Raw genomic sequence first — 23,707 nt, 5'->3', positions numbered from 1 at the left:
TTCTTCGTTGGATACAGAGACGGAAGTGATATCAATGAATTTGTTGATATTTTTCTTTATATTGCACAATAACGTACATCAATTGTCAATCTGATTTGTGAAACTATTTCATACATATTAACTTTCTGAAGCTGCGTTGCTATATATATTTCGACCGAATAGATAAACTGAAAGTCTGCACCATCTCGAATGTCTTCATTTTGAATAGTTTATCACCAACCGTAATACATCCAAAGGCGATGAGGAAATATACAGAGTGCACTGTTTTATTGTAAACAGTTAAGGAATGGACAGCTCAATTCGAATGTAGCCACTCTTCAGCGTGATTCACTTGTAGCACGTTTCAAAACAGCAACAACACGTGAAAACAGCCGCGCTACATGAAGTGTGACGTGGAGGAATATGGGGAGGGAGGTGTTCTGTGGGCATCCATCACACAGAGCACCGATGGCTGAGTGCACCATTCTCCCCTAAGCTAATTAGACATTTATGCCCAAACCTGCCTTATCATAAATTTTATTTTACAAGCAGACATGGACAACAGTTCAGTGTTACATGAGTGACACTCATCCTCACACTTCAGACTCAACGTTTAACTGAAAATATTTTTATTTTAAAGTTGACTAACGGATTATTCTTTAGTCTTTTATGTGTGATAATAAATGAAGATTCTAAAACATGTCTTTCTGTGTAAATCATAAAACAAAATAAAGACCCCTGTTATATTTTTGAAGACTAAAGCTGGATTAGCTTGTCTTCCTAGCATGAACATCAGCTGGGAATGCTATGGAAGTGCGCACATCTCTGCAACCGATAGGTTAGGGCTATCTCTGGATTAAAACATTGAAAAAGTGCCATATATGACCTCTACGATCAGCAGTTACAGCTCTGTGAAATACCTAATGCCATCAACACGTCAGATGAGTGCAGTACATTTTATATAAATAATTAACTAGTAGAAAGCTTTGCGTAAAATGATCGTGAAAAATGTTACTTCTTACTGAAGTTAAAACCGAAGTTTATTTCTCAGTATTTTTGGGACATTTTAAAGAGAATTAAATGTTTTTGTATTTCAGTTTGTTTCTGTGAATAAGACAAGGACGCATCACAAATGAAGAACGGAAGAATTGTGTTTAACATTCTCTCAACACTGCGGTCATGAAAGGAGGAGCACAAGCCTGATTTCGAAAGGATATGGAAGGAAGTAGGTTGTTCCTTTTTCAAAGTAACAGTTCTGACATTTACTTGGAGAAGTACCCCTGAATTACTTAAAACGTAAATCTGAATGGCCAGACAGGTATTTGAGCCGTCATCCTCCAGAATACGAGTACAGTGTGCTAATCACTGCACCACCTCACTTGCTGTCAGAAATGTAGACCAATCAAAATACTAAGTCGAGGCTGATGATTTTGCAGCGAAAGGATGAAATCGGTTTCAACTGTCAAAAAAGCCTGAATTGTGAGTGTTTACAGGTATGGTACACAAAATGGATTCTTTATATTGATTAACCAGCAAAGAGTAAAACGATAGTGCTTAATAGCATTTGGTAGTGCGAGAGTGAGAGATGATAAACATATTAAGATGAGGCGTGAATTACAAAAGAAAATAAAAACTCATCTTTCTTCAAGATAATTCACATCTTCACAAAGTTTCAGTGGCAATTAAAGTACTGACTTGAATCAGCTGATTGACAAAAATTAAATGACGTGAAAAAGAAACGGAAAATAAGTTCGGGAGATATTTACATTGAATCTGAAACTTCGTAGAGGTGAAAAACAAAATCGTAATTTTTAGAAATAATTTAGAAGTACCTCTTTCACTATCTGTTTGAAACAGTAACAATAAAAGGTAAAACGAAGCACAGTTAGCGCACGTTTAAAAACATGTAAAACTTTATGCCGAAACACTGATATTAAAAAAAAAAGCACTTTCCTAGCATTAAGAACCGGGAAGACGTGCCCTAAGTTAAGGAGTCTGTTGTGGGGGAAAGGTCGGCCGTGAGGAAGGTACGAATGTGACGGTATAAGCATGGAGGACTGGTGCGTAATAGCGAGGGGGTAGGATTGCCTGTTGTGACTGAAGAAGGGGTGAGGTTGAACTGGGTGACCAGATGCCCTATATTTTATGTGATTATCATTTAGCTTAAGCGTCCCATTGTTTCGACAAAGAGAGTAATGGTCGTACACTGTCCCGTTTTTTGTTAAATGTCCCGTATATTTTGAAACAGCACGTTTTTAAGTAACGTGCAGCATAAAGAAATGGAGAATAAATGTGGTCATACTGAATAAATAAAGAAAATACACTTTCTGATTAAATCAAATGAACGAGACACTTTTTTTTTTTAGTTCTGTTTGGTACTATGCAACGCTTTCATATAGCAAGGAGTTTGTCACTCGCACTTTTTTGTGCATTGTCTATTGCTTCAGGCCACAATGTTTACAAGTTTAGTGTTAGACTGTAAGAATCGCACGTTACGTCACTACATGTAATACACTGCAAAATTTTCACACAAATTCTAAAAAGATTATTGTATTTACAGACGAAATTAAAACAAAGTTTCAATGTTTGAAATTAAAACGCAAAACTAGAAATCATTTTCCTCATTTGTTTGGATGTAGCAACCACAAAAAATAAAATATTTGCTCTATTACTAATAGAAGAGTTCTTATTTGAGTGAGTGTCAACAGAATGGTACTGTGAGCTGCGTAGTTGTAGTGTAAACAAAGTATTTGAACACAAATCTAGTACATAAAGGTAGTGTTAACTAAAGTTTCCACAAAACATAGATTCATTTCAGTTTCTGATTTCGTACATCTGGTCTCCCTGTGGTAGAAATGGGAATTGGTGATGCTAACTGTTGTTGGAAAAATGTTGTGTACACGATATTACCGCCATTTGTATATGTGCATATCATTATCCCATAACTACAATGACCGCACTGTAATGCAAAAAGAAACGATATTTGTTGAATTCAATACAGCGCCGCAAATGTGGCGAGCGAGGGGAGTCAAGGTTCTACATTCCTGTTTCAGCCAACTGCCAGACCTACTTCTGATTTTGAGACACTAGCCACACTGGGTAAGGGGGAGGAAACTCATTTCTTTTATTGTCATGCTAAAATTTGCTTCTTTTGCCATAGCACATTTGAGATAATATTTTGGCGCACATGCTACTTGTTGTGTAGACTACTACAAAATTCTGAAACAGTGGTTTATTAATTTTAAGTGACGAATGGTGGAAAAGTAAGGTCAATAGCTTATGAGAAAGCACATCCTCTGTAAGGTCTTCAGTAATGTTGATCCAAAATCCACAGTATTTCTCGTTTCATCAGCTATCGATGGCCCTTATAAATAATTACGTAGTTCCATCGAAAAGGTCTGTAGTGAGTGGAATAACATGCTAAATCTGAAATTTTGTATTACCATATGAAAAAATAGTCTCCTCTCAGCGTGCTATCTTTTGCAAAAAGATCATTTTGATGTCTCAAACAGCTTATGAATTATGAGGAATGTTCTGGATATTTCGTTCTGGCTTTATCGCTGGCTTGCGTGATCGCAAATGGGTGTTATATCAGATCAATTTTGTCGAGGTTGGTAATGATCAAGACCTCTACCCAAGTCTATAGAAAGATTTAGTATGTTAGTTAAATTTCCGACGCAATAAAATATAATGTAATATGCACCAAAGGCAAAATCATAGAAACCCCTGATTTTCGTTGCAAACTTTTTTTGAAATTTACGCAGTGTATTACGTAAGCGCAAATATCACGATAACTATGACCATTGACGAATTTCTGGACACGGCATAGTGGATCTGACATGTAAAGGTATAAGTAACGCAAAAAGATTTTTTTTTTTACTGAATAATTTCTATAAAATCGTTTAAGAAAGATTGCATGGCGTGCGCACACCGGCCGAAATTTCCTCACTGCACATCGGCCACAGTACTCTTTGCGGGCTGTCCGTGCTGCCATCTCGTTTAGCAGTTGAGAAACACCACCTAAGTGTGACTCGTGTTGGCGGCTATCAACTCAACTCTGTGCACGTACACGTTTGCTACACTATTGAAATTCCACATAACGCATCACATTGAACACACAATACTCAGTGAAACATGAATTTAATTGATTAAACTAAGATATGTTTCGTCCATGGAAATAAAAAGCCAAGTGATTTCATTGCAGTAGTTACACGCTCGTTTTGTATCGCTATTTTTGTAGTGTATGAATATCCGTCTGAATGGCGTGGAGCGGTATGAAAGCACAGCAAATCACTTTTTATGAATCGTGATAGTTTTTGTAGTATTGAATTGTATTATGGGAGTTTGCATGAGTTTTTACACAGTAAATCCAGTTCACCAATAAAGCTTGTTGCAGCCGCAAAGCCCCCTCCGCCGTCCATAACGATCTCTTACGAAACTCCTAATTTTTCCAAATGATTAATTTAGTAGATACAGTTTATTGAACTAAACAAACAACAATAATTAATAATACCCTATAGAAAATAAATTACAGGTGTCATTAAACAGTGTTACATTTCGAAATTGAAATCGTAAAACAGAATTGGTTTTATTCAGCCAATATGTTAACGTCTACTTTCCGTAATTTTATTTCAGTACTAACTTTCATAATATTTTTTTAGTCTGTTTTCCACAAGACACCGTTTTCAATTGTCATTATGCCCGCCGTCTTTGCACCATTGAAGATCGATGACGAATTTACAGGAGTTTTGGTTCTGAATAAATTCACTACCTTCTAGCGTTCGTAACTGAGGTATAAATAAATTTTTAACACTTTCACAACATTTGGGAACTCTGATTTTTAATACACGTCTTGATATGACCACGAAGCTGGAATTTTTTTCTCCTCTTTTAACAATTTCCCAGATGAAATACTTAAAATGTACCACTTCATCTTCAAAATTCACTTCAAAGTCCGCAGAACAGATTTCAAGGAATCTATTTGTTGCTATGGGCACCTACCTTAAATTCGGCAACAGACTTCACTCAGAACTCAGCGAAAAACCCATACAGGAAAGAGCTTTCTTTTAAGCGTTTATACAATGAGGAAATTCTCAGCGTAACTTGACTATTGGTACGTAAATATCAGTCATGATCATCTCTCTTCCACGAACCACAGTTTCCTCCGTGTTACCATCATCGTGTATTTCGCTGTCATTTTTCCACTTTGTGATGTTACGAAGTTTTGTAACGATTTCAGAAATTCCACAGCCATTTGAAGCTCAACTGCTCTATTTTGTAAGACACTGTTAACGCCATTCATCTGGTCTGGTACTGCGTTTCGTAAAGATGTGGTCTCGTGAACTGTTGGAGGCTTGTGATTCCCACCTTCAGCAAAGTTCTCCAAAGGCTTCAGAAACTGGGTAGGGTTTTGAGATAGCATATTTGCTGCGTCAGCTCTTCAACACCGTCTAGTCTTATATGGCGTTTTTAAAACAAATGCAGCTCCTTGCCAACAGATGTTCAAGCACAGAATAACTCAAACCTTCGGTTCAAATTGGAGCACATTATAGTGGGACCACAACCGATTATTTTGATGTATCGGACAAATTTTCGAATTGTTTTTTTTTTTTTTGTGTGTAAGGGGCACACGCAGCGTACATCGCGTAACAACGACGTAGCTCATACTAACTGTTCAAAGTGAAGATCACCAACAAACACAAATGTTTCGTAATTAAGGAGTTCATGTAAGAATGTAAAAGATTGCTTATATGACCAAAACATGAAAGAAATGTATTTATTTTCGTGAAGTTTACACAAACGAAAATGGCAAATGGCACTGAGGACTATGGGACTTAACATCTGAGGTCATCAGTCACCTAGAACTTAGCACTACTTAAACCTAACTAACCTAAGGACGTCACACACATCCATGCCCGAGGCAGGATTCGAACCTGCGACCGTAGCGGTCTCGCGGTTCCAGACTGTAGCGCCTAGAGCCGCTCGGTCAAATCGGCCGGTCACAAAGCAAAACAAAATTGTAAATCTCAGGGTCGCGTCTGGGCGGCCGGCGCGAGCTACACCTCGTGTATCTCGCTCCGGCGACAGGGCGCGGGCGACCGCTGGGCCATCTGTTGGCGGCGCGGCGAACACCAGCCGCGGTGCGCCCGACCCGAGCGCCAGGCCGGCGCAAGCTACACCGACCCCCGCTGCTACCGCTGCGCCACCTGTCACCGGCGCGGCGACTGAAAGCAGCACTGCGAGACCCACGCCAGATGGCAGCACGGCACCACCACCGACGCAGACGACGGGGCGGCGCGACGTGAACGGAGGGACTGCAGCTGCATCTCCGAGACATGGCAGCAAGAAGAGGAGATGCCGACGCCGTAACAACCGTCCCACTCCCAACCTTCCGCCGCAAAACTCCTGTCCTCCACCAAACTTGACCAACCCTCCTATACCCTCCGTACAGGGCGCAACCGAGGCAGCTCCGCCCTCCCCTGCCCCAGCCGACGCTCGGCTAACGGAGAGGCAGCGGTGCTGGCTGGCGCCCCTGGAGAGCGCCCACGACCAGCCGTGGGACGCATTCGTCGCTGTCGTCGAGGACTTCATCTCCGAGATCGCCGAGACGAAGCCACAACGCCAGGCAGCCGGAGATCGACAGGATGGGCCACCAGCAGCAGCGCACCGCGGCCAGGGCCGCGCCGACGCTGCTGCCAATCCCCCTCCCCCTGACCCTACACGTGGCCGCGGTGGGCAGCGCGGTGGACGTGGCGCACGGCGCGCGGCGGCCGCCGAGCGTCGGTACGACGCGAATGCAGCGTCTGAGATTCAGAAGCTGTACCGCGCGGACCGGCGCAAGGCGATGCAGCGCGTCCTTGGCGAGACGTCGCCGTACTGCCAAATCGATGGCAACGTGCTCACGGAGCACTTCAAGAAAGTATATGCTAAATCTGACTTTTCTGTTTCAGATGCACCAGCTGCTGTCCCGGACTTTGCCGCCACCATGCCTCCTGATGTCAGCGAGGAGGTCCTGCCGCCGATCACCCCCTCAGAGGTGCAACAGCGGCTCCAGAAGGCGAGCAATACTGCTCCTGGGTCAGACGGAGTCACCTACTCGGACTTGCGACGTGAGGATCCTGGCTGCCACGTGCTAGCTAAGATCTTCTCGCGCTGCTGGAATGAGCGGAAGACTCAGGTGCAGTGGAAAATATCCACTACCGTCCTCATCCACAAGAAAGGGGACGTCTCGGATGTGACAAACTGGCGGCCTTTAGCATTGAGCTCTACCATCTCTAAGCTCTTTGCTGCAATCGTTGCGGACCGCACTTCTCTCTGGGCAGAGCGTTTGAACCTGCTCTCCCCAGAACAGAAGGGCTTCCGCACGTTTGAAGGCTGCTACGAGCACAACTTCATTGTGCAGACGGCAATTGATGATGCAAGGCGCAGGGGAGGCCAAGCATGCTTTGCTTGGCTCGATCTGGCGAATGCCTTCGGTTCAGTGCCTCACGCTCACCTCCTTGGAGTACTGAGCAGGATGGGACTGCCAGAGCAATTGCATCAGCTAATTGCCGATATGTACAATGGTTGCTCCACCCGCGTCCGTACATCTGACGGACTAACGGAGGAGATAGAGATCCAGGCGGGGGTCAAGCAGGGCTGTCCACTGTCGCCCATCGTCTTTAACCTCGCGCTCGAGCCGGTACTTCGCGCCGCAACCTCGCTCAGAAATGAGTGTGGTATTCCGCTTAGCGGCGTCAGTGTGAGTGCACTGGCGTATGCGGACGATATCGTGCTTCTGGCGCGGGATTCAGAGGCGATGCAGACGCTCCTCAATGTTGTGGGTGAGGCGGCGACGTGGGCCGGGCTTACCTTCAAGCCGTCGAAGTGTGCCACGCTTCACATCCGCCGTCGGCAGACACTAGCCTCGGTATTCGCCCTGCAAGGGGGAGAACCAGCCGTGCTCGGTGCGGGTGACGCCTACCTCCATCTTGGCGTTCCCACCGGGTACAAAGTCTCGCAGACGCCAACGGATGCGATCGCGGCAATTCGACGTGACTTGCAGCACCTGGACGCTTCCCTGCTGGCTCCCTGGCAGAAGATTGACGCTGTGCGTGTCTTCCTCCTCCCTAGGCTTGACTTTGTCATGCGGGGCGGAGCGGTACGCAAGGGGCCGCTATCTGCACTCGACAAGGCAGTGAAAGCGGCTGTCAAATCATGGCTCTTCCTTCCACAGCGTGCGTCCACTGAACAGCTGTACCTCGCGCTGGGAGAGCGAGGATACGGCCTGACGCCGCTCGCGGACGCTGCGGTCATCTCGACGATCGTCCACGGCTTCCGCATGCTGCACTGCGACGACGCCACCGTCCGCGACATCGCCTGGGCCACTCTATCTACGGCCGCTCGCCGCCGACTGGGGAGGGAGCCGAGTCGGCCCGACTTGGCCACCTACCTGAGCGGCAGCACTGAGGGTCACCTCGCACGTGACGGAGGCGACATCCAGTCACTGTGGACACGCGTCAGGAACGCCACAAGGCGCCTAGCGCCGCGTGGCGTCACCTGGCGCTGGAGTGAACTGCTCTCTGAGTTGCAGGTGGAGGTCAACGGCCGACCCGCCATCGCTGACGACGCGGAACACGGCGGCATCGGAGGGGTGACGCAGCCGGCCACGGAGGGGGCGGCGCCTGGGACTACACGACACCTCGAAGATGGCCGCGATGGACCGCAGCACGATGATGGCAGCGTGGGACGCACCGCCAACACTGGCGTCGAGCATGTCCGGGTGGGAGGGGGCGCCAAACGTCTTCTCTCGCGGACGCTCCGCGAGTGTCTGAGGCAGCGCCTGCCCAACCTCCTACTCAGAAAACCTGACCAGGGGAAGGTATTCGAGTGCACCAGGGAGTCCACAGCGTCCAACCACTTCATGGCGGGAGGCAAATACACTCGCTTCGCAGACTGGCGCTTCATTCACCGCGCCAGGCTCGGAGTCGTGCCTCTGAACGGTTGTCGCCGCTTCGATGGGCGGGCAAACAACAACAAAGCCTGCAGACGCTATGGCCACAACAATGAGACGCTCCCACACGTGATCAACGCGTCTATGGTGCACTCAGCAGCCCTGCAGTATCGCCACAACGCGGTCCTCAACCGCCTCGCGGCAGCAGTCGCTGGACGGCCAAGAAGAGGAAACACTGCTGTTCCTGACATCAGGATCAACCAAGCTGTCATAGGGGACAGCAGTGGGCTGCGTCCGGACCTCGTAATAACTGACGAGGCCGCGAAGACTGTGACCATCGTCGATGTGACGATCCCCTTCGAGAATAGGCGGATTGCGCTCGACAGCGCTCGGCAACTGAAGAAGATAAAGTACGCCGACGTTGCGCGCGGATTAGCCACTCGCGGCTATTCCGTCACTGTCGACGCCCTGGTTGTCGGCAGTCTGGGGGCGTGGGACCGCCAGAATGATGCTGTGCTTCGGCACTTAGGCATCGCCAGCCGCTACTGCCAACTGATGCGGCGGCTGATGGTTTCTGACACCATCAAGTGGTCCCGCGACATTAATATGGAACACATTATTGGCTACCGCCAGTATGTGTCCCCCTAGGCTGTGGCATGCTCTGACGTCAGGCTGCGAGACCCTCGAGACTGCAGTCGTCGGAGAACTTCGAGGTCGGTGCCTTCGTGACGTCGGTGTCGAGATTCTCCTCCACGACGCGGGACCTGCGGCGCTACACCATCTTCGCGCCGCACTGCAGCAGTGCCGAGTCAGTAGCGGTGCGTGCGGTGCTGCCGGGTGCCCCTCCTTCCGTGGTGTCCGCCGAATATGGCCCCCACCTCGGTTGGCGCGGTGCTAGGCGGCGCCAAACGTGTGCCTACTGCCCGGCAGTCTCCAGCCAGCGTGGGAAGCAACGCCCTCCTGCCACGACACCCCAGTGACGTCTGCCGCAAGGCGGACAGAGGGGAGAAGTCCGGCTGAGTGTGACCCGCCTGCGTGCGTGGCGCACCAGCCGCTGGCAGCCGTGCATGTGCAGTGTGCTGTCAGGGCATGGAGAAGAATGGAAAAATAAAATAGCCCCTAAATTAGGTCCAACTTACCGTGGTCTGACATAAGTAAGGCCGCGCCTATCGCGGTAATACTCTTAAGGATGACATACGTAAGTACCCGCGCCTAACGCGGTCTCTCAATATTTAAGTGGTGGGCTTAACCCACGAACTAGAATAGTAATACAATACTTAAGTACGGTTAGAACCGTTTCTCTAAATTTTATCTAAACTTACTAAATCTGTAAAACTCGCATTGTATAGAGTCATGAATATTCTTTTCCTAAATTTATACTTCGTAAAAATGTAACTAAGAATTATCTCGATAAATAAAAATCTGTTCTTATCAGCTTAATGCTGGCAAGGTCGGATAAAAAACACACTTATATGCGATGTATTTTCTTTAGTCACTGGTCTTCCAGCACCCGAATATGGCGAAGCTGCAGCAGCAGGCTCCGGAACGTGGCCGGCCTTGCTGTGAGGGTAGCAACTGCCGGTGTTACTGCCGGACCTGCCCTGCATTGAATACTTCCTCCCTCTTTATCTCCCGATTATGACTGAGGGTTGCGAGATGCTCAGGCCCCATCTGGCCCTTCCTCGATCGAGGTTCAGCGATCTGCAGGGAGGCAGATGCAGACCGGTCTCCTGTGTGTCCAGCCTTTGCTGTCGACACCGGCGGCAGAGTTGGTAGCGACGTATGAGCCTTCCACTCTGCTCGTCTTCCTTTTTTTCCCCCGGCCAGCTACGTCTGGGTCTCCACTGGGGCTAAACACAAGATTATGACTCTCTCCATCTTGGCCAGAACCCAAGATCTTATATTTCCGAGATAATTCTTAGTTACGTCGGCCCGAAGTGTGATGCTCCGGTGTCCGGCAGCCGCCGTAGAGCTACACCTTCGCGGCTATTTTCTCCTTACCGACTGTGAACCTCTCCTACGTTCCTTCCCAAGTATTACCTCAATGACTAAAAAATCTGTTCTTATAAACTTAATATGGGCTAAAATGGACTGATTTCTGCACCGAGAAGCGGTCGCGTTTATTTTTCTGTTTCAGGTCCGCGACTTGAACGATGGAGCTGGTGGTGACGCTGCCGACGGAGGTCTTCCGCTGCCGGATCTGCTTCGTCACCAAGGCTGCCGGCAGGCCAACCTTTGGCGATTATAAGGACCACTCGGCCCTTCTCCTCCAATACAGAAGGCTGCACGACCCGGAAAAGACTCCCGTTTTCGAGTGCGAGTTTTGCGGCCGACGCGACCCGCGGCTGAAGATGAAAGCGGCCATCAGCGGATCTGCAGTGCAGCATCCGCTACCCCTGGCTATGCCGGTCGGGGGAGAGTGAGTATGGGACACGATGCTGTGTCCGGCACTCTGGGGCACCCAGAGAGGTCGGCTGGCGGGAGGTCACAGGCGAGGGCCCCCGAAGCTAGGAGGACAGGCCCTTCGTCCTTAGTTAGTGCTGGGCGAAAGCCCCAGGCGACAGCGGCCCGGGTAGTACCACAGGCCGCCTAGCCTTAGATAATAGAGAGGGGCTATGGCCACAGACCAGTCCGGTCCCCGAAGCTAGTAGGACAGACCAGCTGGACTTAGGATTAACCTACGCGGCGGTCCTGACCCGCAGCAGCGTGGTGGGCTCACAGGCTGCCTTGCCCTCGCCTTGTGTGAGTGTGCAGGTGTCTGCGACATCCAGGACGGCGGTGGTTGCTGCCCCCGCGTCGTGCGAGCCGTGTGTGCGCACGCCGCGGTAGTCTGGCATCCCCCTGTCGATACGCTCTGCGACGTCAGCCGCGTCGCCACGAGTGCCGAGCGCAGTTCGGGAGATGAAGGCAGCACGCTGCCGACGCCTGCCGCCGAACGCGTCGCTCCGGCCAGAGGTGCAGAGTCTAGTAAAAGCCGCGGCTCGCCGTTGCTTGCGCCGGCCTCTGTACCCAGTGGCGTGCGCTGGCCACGTCGTTCGGCTGCTGCAGGCTAGAGAGCCTGTATGGGGAGAGAGTGGCCATAGGTGAAGTTGCCCGTGATTGGTTGATTAGCTTTGGTGCCATTTTCTGCCAAACGTCTCTCGCGCTTCCTATGTTAGCTTTTGAGTTGAATTGAAGTTCAGAGGACTTTTGGAAACGATTAAAAGGTATTTGAATTATTGAGAGACCTGTTATGCGTTGCGCATGCACGTTCGATTTAGTTTATCGTTTTAGAACGTAATTAGCGTCTGCGATCTCAAATACGAGTTGAAATAATGAAGCTATTTGTGATGAAGTCGGTAGACCTACATGTTTGAAGTAAACACGTTAGTAATTGTACAGTATTGTTTTTGACATCTGTAATTCATTCTGCAGACGTTCGTAAACGATACCAGGAAGGAATGAGTAACTCTTGTAATAAAGTCCAGGTACAACTTTCTTAATGGTATATATTAACCGAAATATTCAGTTACGCCTATAAAAAGTTTGGTTCTTCACTTTGGCCAGAAAACTCTGATTGTAAGATGTCAGTTTTTTTAAATATTTTCAGTCACGCAAAACAGGTAGGCCTATTACAATTTACTGCATTTTTAAGCTGTTATTTCTTTAACAGTTCGTGCATACTGGTAGCATCATAAGCTTTTCTGAAGCCAATATCTGACAGTCCTTGCTGGAAACGGAAAGTTCCTGTAATAATTGTGCCATGCTCACTCGACTTTATAGCGTGAAACTTTATTTCGTCCAGAATCAGAACACTAGGCATTATTTTGGTTTCAGTATTATTGCCTGACTGTTGACGCAAGCAAGATGTTAGCACGTTTTCCGCAGTTGTCGTGGTTAGTGAAACATTATTCGTAGTAAATAATTGTAGGTACTCTCGAAGATAGAGCGAGGTGGCGCAGTGGTTAGACACTGGACTCGCATTCGGGAGGACGACGGTTCAATCCCGCGTCCGGCCATCCTGATTTAGGTTTTCCGTGATTTCCCTAAATCGCTCCAGGCAAATGCCGGGATGGTTCCTTACAAAGGGCACGGCCGACTTCCTTCCCCGTCCTTCCCTAATCCGATGAGATCGATGACCTCGCTGTCTGGTCTCCTTCCCTGAAACAACCAACCAACCAACTCTTGAAGATAGTTTTTAATAGGCCTACTTACTGTGGGGCAGAAGGGATACGGTAGTTTTCTTGTTATATTTGGTCGTTATTACAGTAGCCTACATTTCACATTACCCGATTTTTGTAATCTTTTTCGTTTGTTATCTACGAGAGGTATTCAGTAAAGTCGTAAGCAGTTGTTTATTTGGGACATGCAAATAGTTTGAAGACGTGACAAGAAGTACTAATACGCTCACACTTTTTGCATGTCACAAGAAAGCAACTGCTTACGACTTTCATTCATCTGACGTCATACAGGTACGTTAAATCTTTAGCGTTATGCACTTCCGATACAAAACATATGCTATACACTATATTTTTTTCTATTTACGTTACTTTCATTGCAGTATGTCTAGTAAACGAGCTTTAAAGGAGATAAATGCAAGTAACGAATAATTTTTACAGCCACTGTATCAAATTTTCCTGTGCTGTATGTAGTAGGCTACTATGAGTATATTATAGCTGTAAAGAAAGGCATTTAACGAATGATTTCGCCATATTGTCTTGTGCTTTTGATTCGCTGAGTGTGTACTCCACTACTGGCCATCAAAAGTCCCGTCCGCAGTTTGGCAGAAAAATGGCCGCCGTATCGTCCGGTTGGCCACTCTCTCCCTATACAGGCTCTCTACTGTAGACGTACACGCGCATTCCCTCTGCGCTGCCGACGGTTACGTCGAGTGGCCCCAGTCAGTCACTCCGTTTCCGCTCAGGCAGGGAGTGCTACTAACAGAAAAGCCTCTGTTAACGATTATGGTTGGCACACAGTCACCCCACGGAGAGAGAAACGCCGTGCTGCAGGACGCAGACCACCGCCTCCGGACCGACGGCGCATCATACCATCCAGCCCGCGTAACAACGGTCCGGCGCGAGCCAACCCGTCCGGGCGGAGTGGAGTGTCGGATGGGATATCTGTATCCCTCGTTTGTGATTCGAAGGACCGGGACTGCTCGAGCCCATACCTTCTGTCGGAAAATAAGGGTCTCGAAATGATGGGTTTAGGAGAATCGTGAATGGTGTTTCTTTGGATGTTGGTAGGATTGTGTTGGAAGGATAATTCTGGTATGATTTAGGGTGTGGATTGAACTGAGATTGGGATAGGTTCGGATATCGACTTCTTCTTGGCTTCTCTGGCCCCAACGCGCCGACTGCGTTGTGGCTCGGCGAACGAACTCCCCCCCTCTAGGAGGATGGCGAGATCGTTCCCGGCGTCTCGTGGTACGGTCTGGACGACTGTTGGCTGTCGTGAAACAGCCTTCTTCTGTTCTTTGACGGAGACCGGGGCTGCGTTTTCCTTGGTGGCTGCCTCAACCTTTTCGGAGGCGGCCAATGCAAGCAACCCTTCCAGGTCCTTGGAGATCCGCATCGCCATCTTCTTCTTGGGAGGTGGCGGTGCTGGATCTGGGTCCGTTTCCATTTCGTCCATTTCTTCTGTGGGCTCCCGCCCCGGTGGGGCTCCGAAGTCGGTGGGGAGATTCACTGACCTAAGCTGTATTCTGTCTACAGCCTCCATTACCGAGAAGGTGACTCTTCTTCCATATTCGTGTCCTACGCGGACCACATGTCTTAAGGCAGTGGTCAAGGTAGCCGGCTGCTCCAATCTCGCCAGTTGCATTGTAAATTCTAAATTTGGGTATATCCGTACCGGATCTACTGGTGGTAGTCTTACCACTGGGGTGTCTAGAGAGCTTGTTATTGTGCTCTCTTGCACAGGCTTTTGTTCTTTATGGTTACTTTCATTTGCTGGGAACTCAGGCACAGGATGCATTTGCCGTTGCTGGTGTTTTGTCGGCTTCACTTCCCTGCTGAGAGAGGAGGGAGTAGCCGTAGGGGTGGTTTCCGTCTGGATACATTTATCGATTTTCGGTGGATCTGTTTGGATACTTTTGTCAACTGTCTCAGGTATCGGATCTCTCGAAAGAGACTTTATGAATTCTTTAAACCTATTTGCCCTAATGGCATGCCTCCTCCTTTTGCTAGGGGATTTTCGCTTTGGCATCCTGTTCTGTTTGATGTACTCAGCCATAGTCCGTTCTAGATATTAGTCTCTGCTCGAGCATGCGGTATGTAGGCAGTTTCGTCCTGGGGCTCCGCAGCTTTTCTTCCCACGTCTTTTGCAAGGAATGCACACACTTGCGGCTTTACATTCTTTTCGTGAGTGACCATCTTCGCCGCACCTGGAGCAAGCCGACCCCCTGGTGCAGTGCCTTAGAATGTGGTCCAAGTCTCCACAATTATGGCAACGAGGTACCACAAGGTAATCCCTAATATTAATGGCATGGAAGCCAACATACAGTCTGCCCATTGTTATAATCTGCTTCCACATAGGTGCTGTGACCTCGGCGACGTGATGTACAACATCACGGTCCCGAGGTCCCGTTTTAAATCTCAATTTAAAAGAATCCTTAAATTCATTTTCATTCATTTGGTCAAAGTTTTGGTCCTTTACGCTCAGGTACAGTTCCTCGTTTGTCATTGTTGCTGGTACATCGTATAGGATGACCAGCGGGTTCCTTTTTCTCGGCGGTTCACTCTTGACCACCGAGTTCAGCTTGGGATTCTTTAACAATTTTTCTTTGTCTTCTTCTGTAGCCACCTCCACAATCACTGAGTTTCTACTAGGTTTAACCTTATTTACTCTAATTTTATCTTTTGCCGGATCAATACTTTTGGTTAGCAGTTCTTGTATCTTTTTAACGCTCGTGTCTTGGCCTGGTAGGGTTCTGAGGAAGACCGCCGTATCTGACCGCTTGGTCACCTTGGCGATCGTTTCTTTCGTGGTTTGTGGCTTTGGCGGTGCTTGCGCGACCACTCCAGCCCAAGTCTTTGTTGGTTGCCTTCGTAATCTTTCATTCTCCTTTTCTAGCTCCTCTACGCGGCCTTCAAGCTTGGCGTGGGCGATGGCCCATGCAGCCAGCTCGTTCTTAATAATAGACAATGCCGCCTGACTTATCTTCCCATTCTTAATGTTTTGCTCCAAGAGCAGCGTGACACGTGCATGTCTCTGTGTGACGGTTTCGTCTTCTGCCAGTCCCGTCTCGTCCTGTGGAGAGGGATCAAGCACCGCAGATGCTCGCTTGAGCGCACTCGATTCACTCGTCTCAGTTGTAGCCATATTGATTGACGAGTGAAAAAAAAGGGGTGGGAGCCCGTATCTTACCCCGGACCGGCTCCTCTGGCATGGGGGGTGGGGGGTACTTCTGCAGCTCACCCACCAACCTCGCCCCTAGGTCAAGGGCACTTCCGAGCTGCTGGGTTCAGCGCACCGTCACCAGTGCACTGGTCCCCCTCGGTGTCTCCGTCATCGACGATTTCACGCGACGCTCCTCGGCAACTGCACCCCGCACTCCAGAGAGGCGGATGCACCTCTCGCCCTTCGCCGCCTACTTGCCCGAGTTTCCACCTCTCGGCCAAGGACCCACTCCTACTCAGGTGGCAGGCCGGTCCCCCAGACGTTCAGCGGTCTGGACCCATCTAAAGTGGCCCAGGCGATGTCACCACCTCCTGGGTTTGGCAGAACACGCCCCGGTTACCCAGGGGCGCGGCGAAGCACCCTTGCCGACTCGCACCGCGATCCCACGCCGACAAACGAGATCGCCGGCATGCAGAGCACCTGCTGGACTGTGCCCTGCGAACAGAAAGGGACTGGTGTTCGGTCCCTCGACACAGCTCCCCCTGTGCCACGCACCCTTCGCTTTCGCATCGGGTTGGGTCGCAGCTCTCCCTTTTGTCGCAAGGCAGAATGCCGAGCTTAACGTCTGGCACCACGGTAAGGCGGAAAGAGCCACTTGGGAAGGAGAGGCTATAAGAGACGCATCACTTCCCCTGTGAGGACTGCCGCTGCACACCCGACTGGAAAGCGATACGCCCCAGTGCGAGCTTCCGTGCCTTACGACGCGCCGGCAACGGGCGTGCCCGCGCCGAAACGCGCCGTCAAGCGACTGACCTCACGCCAGACTTTCCTCCGCAGTTTGCGCACTTCGGCGCTACGTCGTGCGGCTTTGTGCAGTCGCGGGTGTCGTGCGGCTCCGCGCACTTCATGCACGCAACTTGGTTGCGCCGGCAGTATTTAGCCACGTGGCCAATCTGCTGGCAGCGGAAGCACTGCACATCTCGACGTGGTTCAGTCGAGTTCGCGATGCCGACGAGCGAGGACGATGCGCGCGCGGCCGGGGCAGCCGCCTCGGACGAGCCGGAGTCGGCCGCTGGTCGGTCGGTTGGGCCTGGCCCGCCGGACGTTCCAGCGGCCGCTCCACACTGGACGGATCCCAGGTTGACGACCCAGGCTACGGCACCGGTTCATGACAGGATAGAACGACGATCGACAGGCGCTATTCGACCGCAGAAGACTACACACCACACGACGAAACCGTATTCGGACGTCGGTCATACGTCACATCACGACGGACGCAGCAATGAAGACGACCGCCAGGACTACGCCAGAAGACTCGATATATGTCGGGAGGAGGACAAAGAAACGCTGAAGGACATACAACGCCTTATCCGCTATTCACGGGACACGCAAGAGCAGGATAACGACACCTGTCTGGCATCTCCATCTGTGGACTCAGATGTCGAATCACAGCACTCCCACCAAACGGTCGACGACGCGGAGATGGCAGCGGCCTTTCCAGCAGAAAACGACAACGACTCCCCACACGCAGAGGGGGACTTTACGCTCGTATACAACAAACGGCGCAGAAGCAACGCATTAGCCAAGGACTTAGCCCACCCGGCTAAGAGACGAACGGAGACCATCCCCACAACGAACCGATTCGTGCCACTGGCACCTCAATCTGCGCCTCCATCAACCACCAACAAACCGCAGGCACAGACTTCTAATGCCGCACAAGCCGTGGACAGAGACAAGAATGTGCTTCGCAAAGTGCCCCCAGTCACAATTTATTACACAAAGGATTACGTTCACCTCAATGAAACGCTCAACGGACTTCTAGAGGGCAACCTTAAAGCTATATACCAAAAGGACCGCATCAAATACCACTTTGAGCCCTTCGAAGACCAAAGGCGTGCAATAAAATTCTTCACGAACCACAGCTTCTCCTATTTTACGAATCAAGCACCAGACGACAGGGAACTGAAAGTAGTTGTCAAACGCCTTCCGGCGGAAGTTACCGAAGAACAACTTTCCTTTGCCCTCAAGGAAAAAGGCTTCAAAGTGCTACAAGTCTACCAATTTAAGGAACGTGACGAGAAGACGAAACAATTGATACCGCAACCTGTGTACCGAGTCACCCTCCCATCCGGAAAAGACAGTGACAAGATCTATGATGTCAAATACCTGCTCTACACACGAGTGATAATAGAAACCTATAATAGTAAAGAAGGACCAGTCCAGTGCCGACATTGCCAACGTTTCGAGCATACAGCGAACTACTGCAGCATGCCAGCACGCTGCGTCCGCTGCGGTGGATCCCATGAATCATCGAATTGTACCCATCCTAGGACGGCGCCCCCAAAGTGCGCCAATTGTGACCAAGAACATCCAGCGACCTTCCGTGGCTGCCCCAAATTTCAAGAACTCCTACGGAAATATACTAGAAGGACACCAAAGAAGTCGACCCCACAACGGCCTATAATTGTTAAGAACTCGGCCATGGCAGCGATTCCGGCCACCCAACAACAAGCGGCACCTCTCCCTGTGGAAACAATCGCCTCTCGACCACAACCGGCACCCAGAGTGACTACGACAGACAAGACAACAGCGCTCGTACTCCGAAGCAATACATGCCCATCCACCGACGCCAACACCAGTGGAGACATCATCTGCCTGGTCGACCACCTTTACACCAGCGTTAACAGATATTCTTCAACTACTCACCGCCCTCCAGCAGAAGCTGACGTCTATCCTCTCGCTTGTCGAAAGCGTACTGACAGCTTTTCAAACACCCTAAATGGATAGACGGCATCACACGAGGAAACTTAACTTCTGCATTTGGAATGCCAACGGCCTGAAACTGAAGAAAATAGAATTCACGGACTTCTTACATCGCCACAAGATAGACGTAGCATTTGTCTCCGAAACACATCTCCGCGAGTCAACCGACCTCCGCTTGAGGAACATGCACATCTACCGGACGGACAGACGGGACCAACGGGGTGGTGGGACCGCAGTTCTGATCAAAAAATGCATTCGTCACAACCAAGAACGTTTACCCCAACTCCAGACTTTAGAGGCCACGGCAGTAATAATCCACACGACGCTCGGAAACATTACCTGTATTGCGGCTTACCTTAGCCCAAAGAAGCCTCTCCACCCCGAAGATCTTTACGCTGTTACAGAGGGTTACGACAAGATCCTCCTTGGAGGGGATCTTAATAGTAAACATGTTGCCTGGAATTCCCGTAAGACTAACCCAAAAGGACATATGTTGTTTGCACTGGCTGAGAATTTACATGTTTCCGTCCATGGACCACGGGAACCGAGGAGGATACCTTACGTCCAGACACAAGACCCTGATGTTCTAGACATCGCCATAATCAAGAACATCAACCCGAATCTCCAACTGCGGACGCTGGATGATCTTTCGTCGGACCACAGACCGGTGTTAGGACTCATACAGAGGGCTACTTTGCAACTCCCACTGCCGACGACAAGAACTTACGACTGGCAGCAGTTCCAAGCGTACCTCAACAACAATGTGCGACCAACCCAGGTTGTTATAACCAGAGAAGCGATTGATGTGGCAGTCGCGGTACTCACGAAGAAGATTAACAACGAGAAACAACGAGCACTCACGGAGCACCTGCAACCAGAAGTCAATTATGACGAGTTTCCACCACCACTGCGGGAACTTAAGACAAGGCGCAATCGATTTCGGAAACGATGGGTCCGTTACCGCCATCCGGATGATAGACGGGAGACTCACAGACTAACCCGAGAACTCCGGCGGAAGGTTCAGGACTGGAAGCAACACACGTGGGAACTCAAAATGGACAACTTTCTATTACGCACCAAAGATGAATGGCGAATAGTTAAAAGTCTCAGACAGCAACAGCCCCCCAAAAGGGCAATTCGAGGACCTCATGGCCTCTTGTACGACTCACTGGCGCAGGCGGAGCTGTATGCGGATACATACCAACAACAGATGACTACGCCCCCCACGGAGGATGGAGATGATGCACTCCACCGTGCAGAGGAGGACACAGCGGCGGAATGGGAAGCTATTCGGGACGCCCCGATCAACACTATGCCCCGGCTGACAACGCCGGAGGAAATTCGGAGGATTATCAAGTATAGCAAACACACCTCACCTGGAGCAGATAGAATCAGCAATACGGAATTGAAACACCTCCCGAGAAAGCCTGTTGTGCTTCTCACCCGGATAGTGAACAGCTGCCTCAGGACTGGATACTTCCCAGAGGCATGGAAGATTGCCAGAATAGTGCCAATACCAAAACCGGGCAAGGATCTCTCACACCCTGACAGCTACAGACCCATAAGTTTACTGCCGACGCTGGGAAAGGTCCTGGAACGTGTCCTACTGGAACGCATGCTGGACATCCTTGTGGCACACAACATCATCCGACCGGAGCAGTTTGGCTTCCAGGCGAAGCTATCGGCTGAGTTACAACTACTGCGCATCACGGAATCTATCCAAGACAATTTCAACAAGAAACGACATACTATTGGAGTATTTCTCGATATAGAGAAGGCTTACGATAAAGTATGGCGACGCAACTTGATCGTCAAGCTCTGACGTACCACTCCCCTACCAGACAGCTACTTAAAACTTCTCGATAATTTTCTTCAGGATCGCAGATTATATGTTCGTATTGACGACAAGAATTCAACAACACGGTCTGTCCTTGAAGGACTTCCACAAGGATCGGTCATATCTCCACTGCTGTTTAATTTATATATTAACGACCTCCCGACGGTGCCACATGTTACTGCCAGTTTCTATGCCGACGACACAGCGCTCCTGACTGCAGGCACCAGAATGGACCACCTCGTCACACGGATGCAGCGCCAACTAGATTTAGTGGACCACTGGACCCACATGAACAAAATAACGGTCAATGCAGAGAAAACCAAAGTTATTGTCTTCACACGTCGGAGACCCATCGTCAATGCACGCCTACGGATATCAGACCAGCCACTCCCCTGGGCAACAACTGTAAAATACCTGGGAGTGCATCTGGACGCCAAACTGTTGTATAGTCATCACATTATGGAGAAGAAGACGTCTGGCCTCAAAATGCTGGGAGCTCTCCTCCCATTTCTGAAGAGCTCATACATCAGCCAACGCACGAAACTCCAGTTGTACCATGCCACAGTCGAACCATCTATTTTGTATGGATCGACCTCTTGGGATACTACGTGTGCCACTAACTACAAGAAGCTACAGGTTGTACAGATGCCTACGATGGATCACAGGAGCGCAATGGTGGATCCGAAATCATGACATTCATCGAGCCTTAAGCGAATCTTACCTCTCAGACAAGGTCAAGGAGAAGGCACGAACCTTATTTCGGAAGTTGGACATGATACGAGACAGTACACCACAACTCACCACAGTAGGTGTGGTAGAATCATTACGCAACCACAAATATAAAGTACCGAAGGCGATAGTATTTGAGCCTCCGTAAATGATATCCCTACGTAATTCTCCATAATTTAAGGACATATCGTTCTTTAGCACTTCTACACACATGTTTTCAAACACACACCAAAAGCAGCGAGTTAAAGGACCCTTCTGTGTGCTCAAACTAAAGCTGAAAGAAGGACAAATAAATAAAGAGAGAATTTTTACCCCTTCCATTCCCTACAGAAGTAAAAATCAACGAAGTTCATCAGACTTCAGCACCACCACAAAAAAAAAAAAAAAAAAAAAAAAAAAAGGTCGCGCAAGCGCAAAGCGTTGTCTCCTGTACGGCTGCAGAGGTGCAGGTGCAAACACAGGTGCGCGCGAATATTTGAAAGCTGTACATTCGGAAAGTCGCAGCCGCGCTGTCAGTATCACGTCCTAGAGCAACTTACTAAAGCAACATGAAGTCCCTCCTTCGGAGTCCAGTTGGCTTTGTTAAAGTTTTATTTTCATAAGGTGTTATTAGGATAATTTTATCTATGCTTAATTTTAGAGCAATATTGATTTTATTATTCTAAACAGTATGCTGTCCCCAAGATCGTCTGTGAATGAAACGACAGTTTACAGAAATACGTGGTTAGTTAATGTGATAAATTTGTTTCTGAAATGAAAGCGAGAAGGCAGTGGAATACGATTTGCACTTCATTATTTTTAATAATATTTGAATAACAAAATAATGAGAGAAATTCGCACATCTAGTATGGGATATCCATGTACGTATTTACACTCCTAAACGCAAAAGCAACGGGAGAATTGTAATACCCAGTCAGCCTGAGCTGCAATTCGAAAGCGCGATTCGGAGGACAGAGCTGATAGATGCATGCAGAGTTCCTTCATATTTGCAAACTGAGCTGCACTTCTGTCATTGTGAATATTTCACTCGCGACAACGACCAACGTTGTCTAGCTTACAGACACTTCAGTGTCAGAGTATAGCTTCACTTCTTCATTGGACATGTGCCTAGAAGTAAAAGTTTAGTCTGTTACAGTTATACTCAATTATGTAGTTGCTTCACGACTGTTCATTGGAAGACAGATTATACTTTAAGATGTGACATACAGTTAACGCTTCACATTCCTCTAACGTAAACCACAGAACTATAAGTATTGCTTTCAGTAAACTATCTAAAACTAGAAATAGTGTTAATAAACATTTATCCTATCGAATACAGCTTCCTGTCACATTCTCTTACCACTTCAAAACAATGAAACAAACGTTTCGAAAACAGACGGCAAGAAAAGAGCAAAGAAGAAAATATTTTGCGGTTTTTTCCCATAATAGTAACAAGTGAGATATTACTCAGATTTATGATGGAAGCATTTTCTAAATGTTATTTCACGCTGCAGTTTTCCTTTTGATTTTATTTTTAACGCGATATCTAGCGATAATCCTGAACCTTGTTCGATCGTCTTTGGGCTTTTGTTTAGCGGTTTTATGGAATCAAGAAAGAAATGCATCAGTTTTTTTTAAATTTTAATACAGCGCTATTCAGGAATTATAACAAGCGTAAGATCAACTTAAGCGCTATCAATTCCAAATTGATGTAGGAGCGAACAAAGAAAACTTCATGAAAATCCGAAAAACTGACTGGAGCACCTCTTTCATTTGACGTTAAATGACGAAAATCCATACATACGAGGGAAATCCCAAAAGTAAGGTCTCCTATTTTTTTTAAAAGTACATAGACCTGTTTATTTCTACAGTCGTTTAAATCAGTTTACAGCTTGAACATTTAGCTATTTTTCTACATAATCACCATTTCTGTCGATGCATTTTTGTAGGTGCTGCGGCTGTTTTTGTATGCCCATGTCATACTAGCTCGCTGTCATGCTGTTCAGAAAGTTATGAACCTGTTCTTTCACCTCGTCGTCGGAGCTGAATCGCTTTCCGGCCAAATGTTCTTTTAACCTAGGGAACAGGTGATAGTCACTGGGCGCCAAGTCAGGACTATAGGGTAGGTGATTATGTTCCACTGAAACTGTTGCGGAAGAGCAACG

At 48.5% G+C, this 23,707-nt stretch overlaps 1 protein-coding gene across 1 annotated transcript; it reads left to right on the top strand.

The window, feature by feature from the left end:
* The first annotated feature begins 6,823 nt into the window (after nucleotides 1-6,823).
* Nucleotides 6,824-7,490, top strand: LOC126471347 (uncharacterized). The gene is made up of 2 exons (XM_050099467.1): nucleotides 6,824-7,417; nucleotides 7,461-7,490. Exons 1-2 carry the CDS (start codon nucleotides 6,824-6,826, stop codon nucleotides 7,488-7,490), a joined length of 624 nt encoding a protein of 207 aa, XP_049955424.1.
* Nucleotides 7,491-23,707: the final 16,217 nt, after the last annotated feature.

Source organism: Schistocerca serialis, chromosome 3 (assembly GCF_023864345.2).
Source record: "Schistocerca serialis cubense isolate TAMUIC-IGC-003099 chromosome 3, iqSchSeri2.2, whole genome shotgun sequence".
Taxonomy (NCBI): domain Eukaryota; kingdom Metazoa; phylum Arthropoda; class Insecta; order Orthoptera; family Acrididae; genus Schistocerca; species Schistocerca serialis.
Note: the sequence above shows the minus strand (reverse complement) of the source record. Positions and strands in the feature narration are given on the sequence as shown.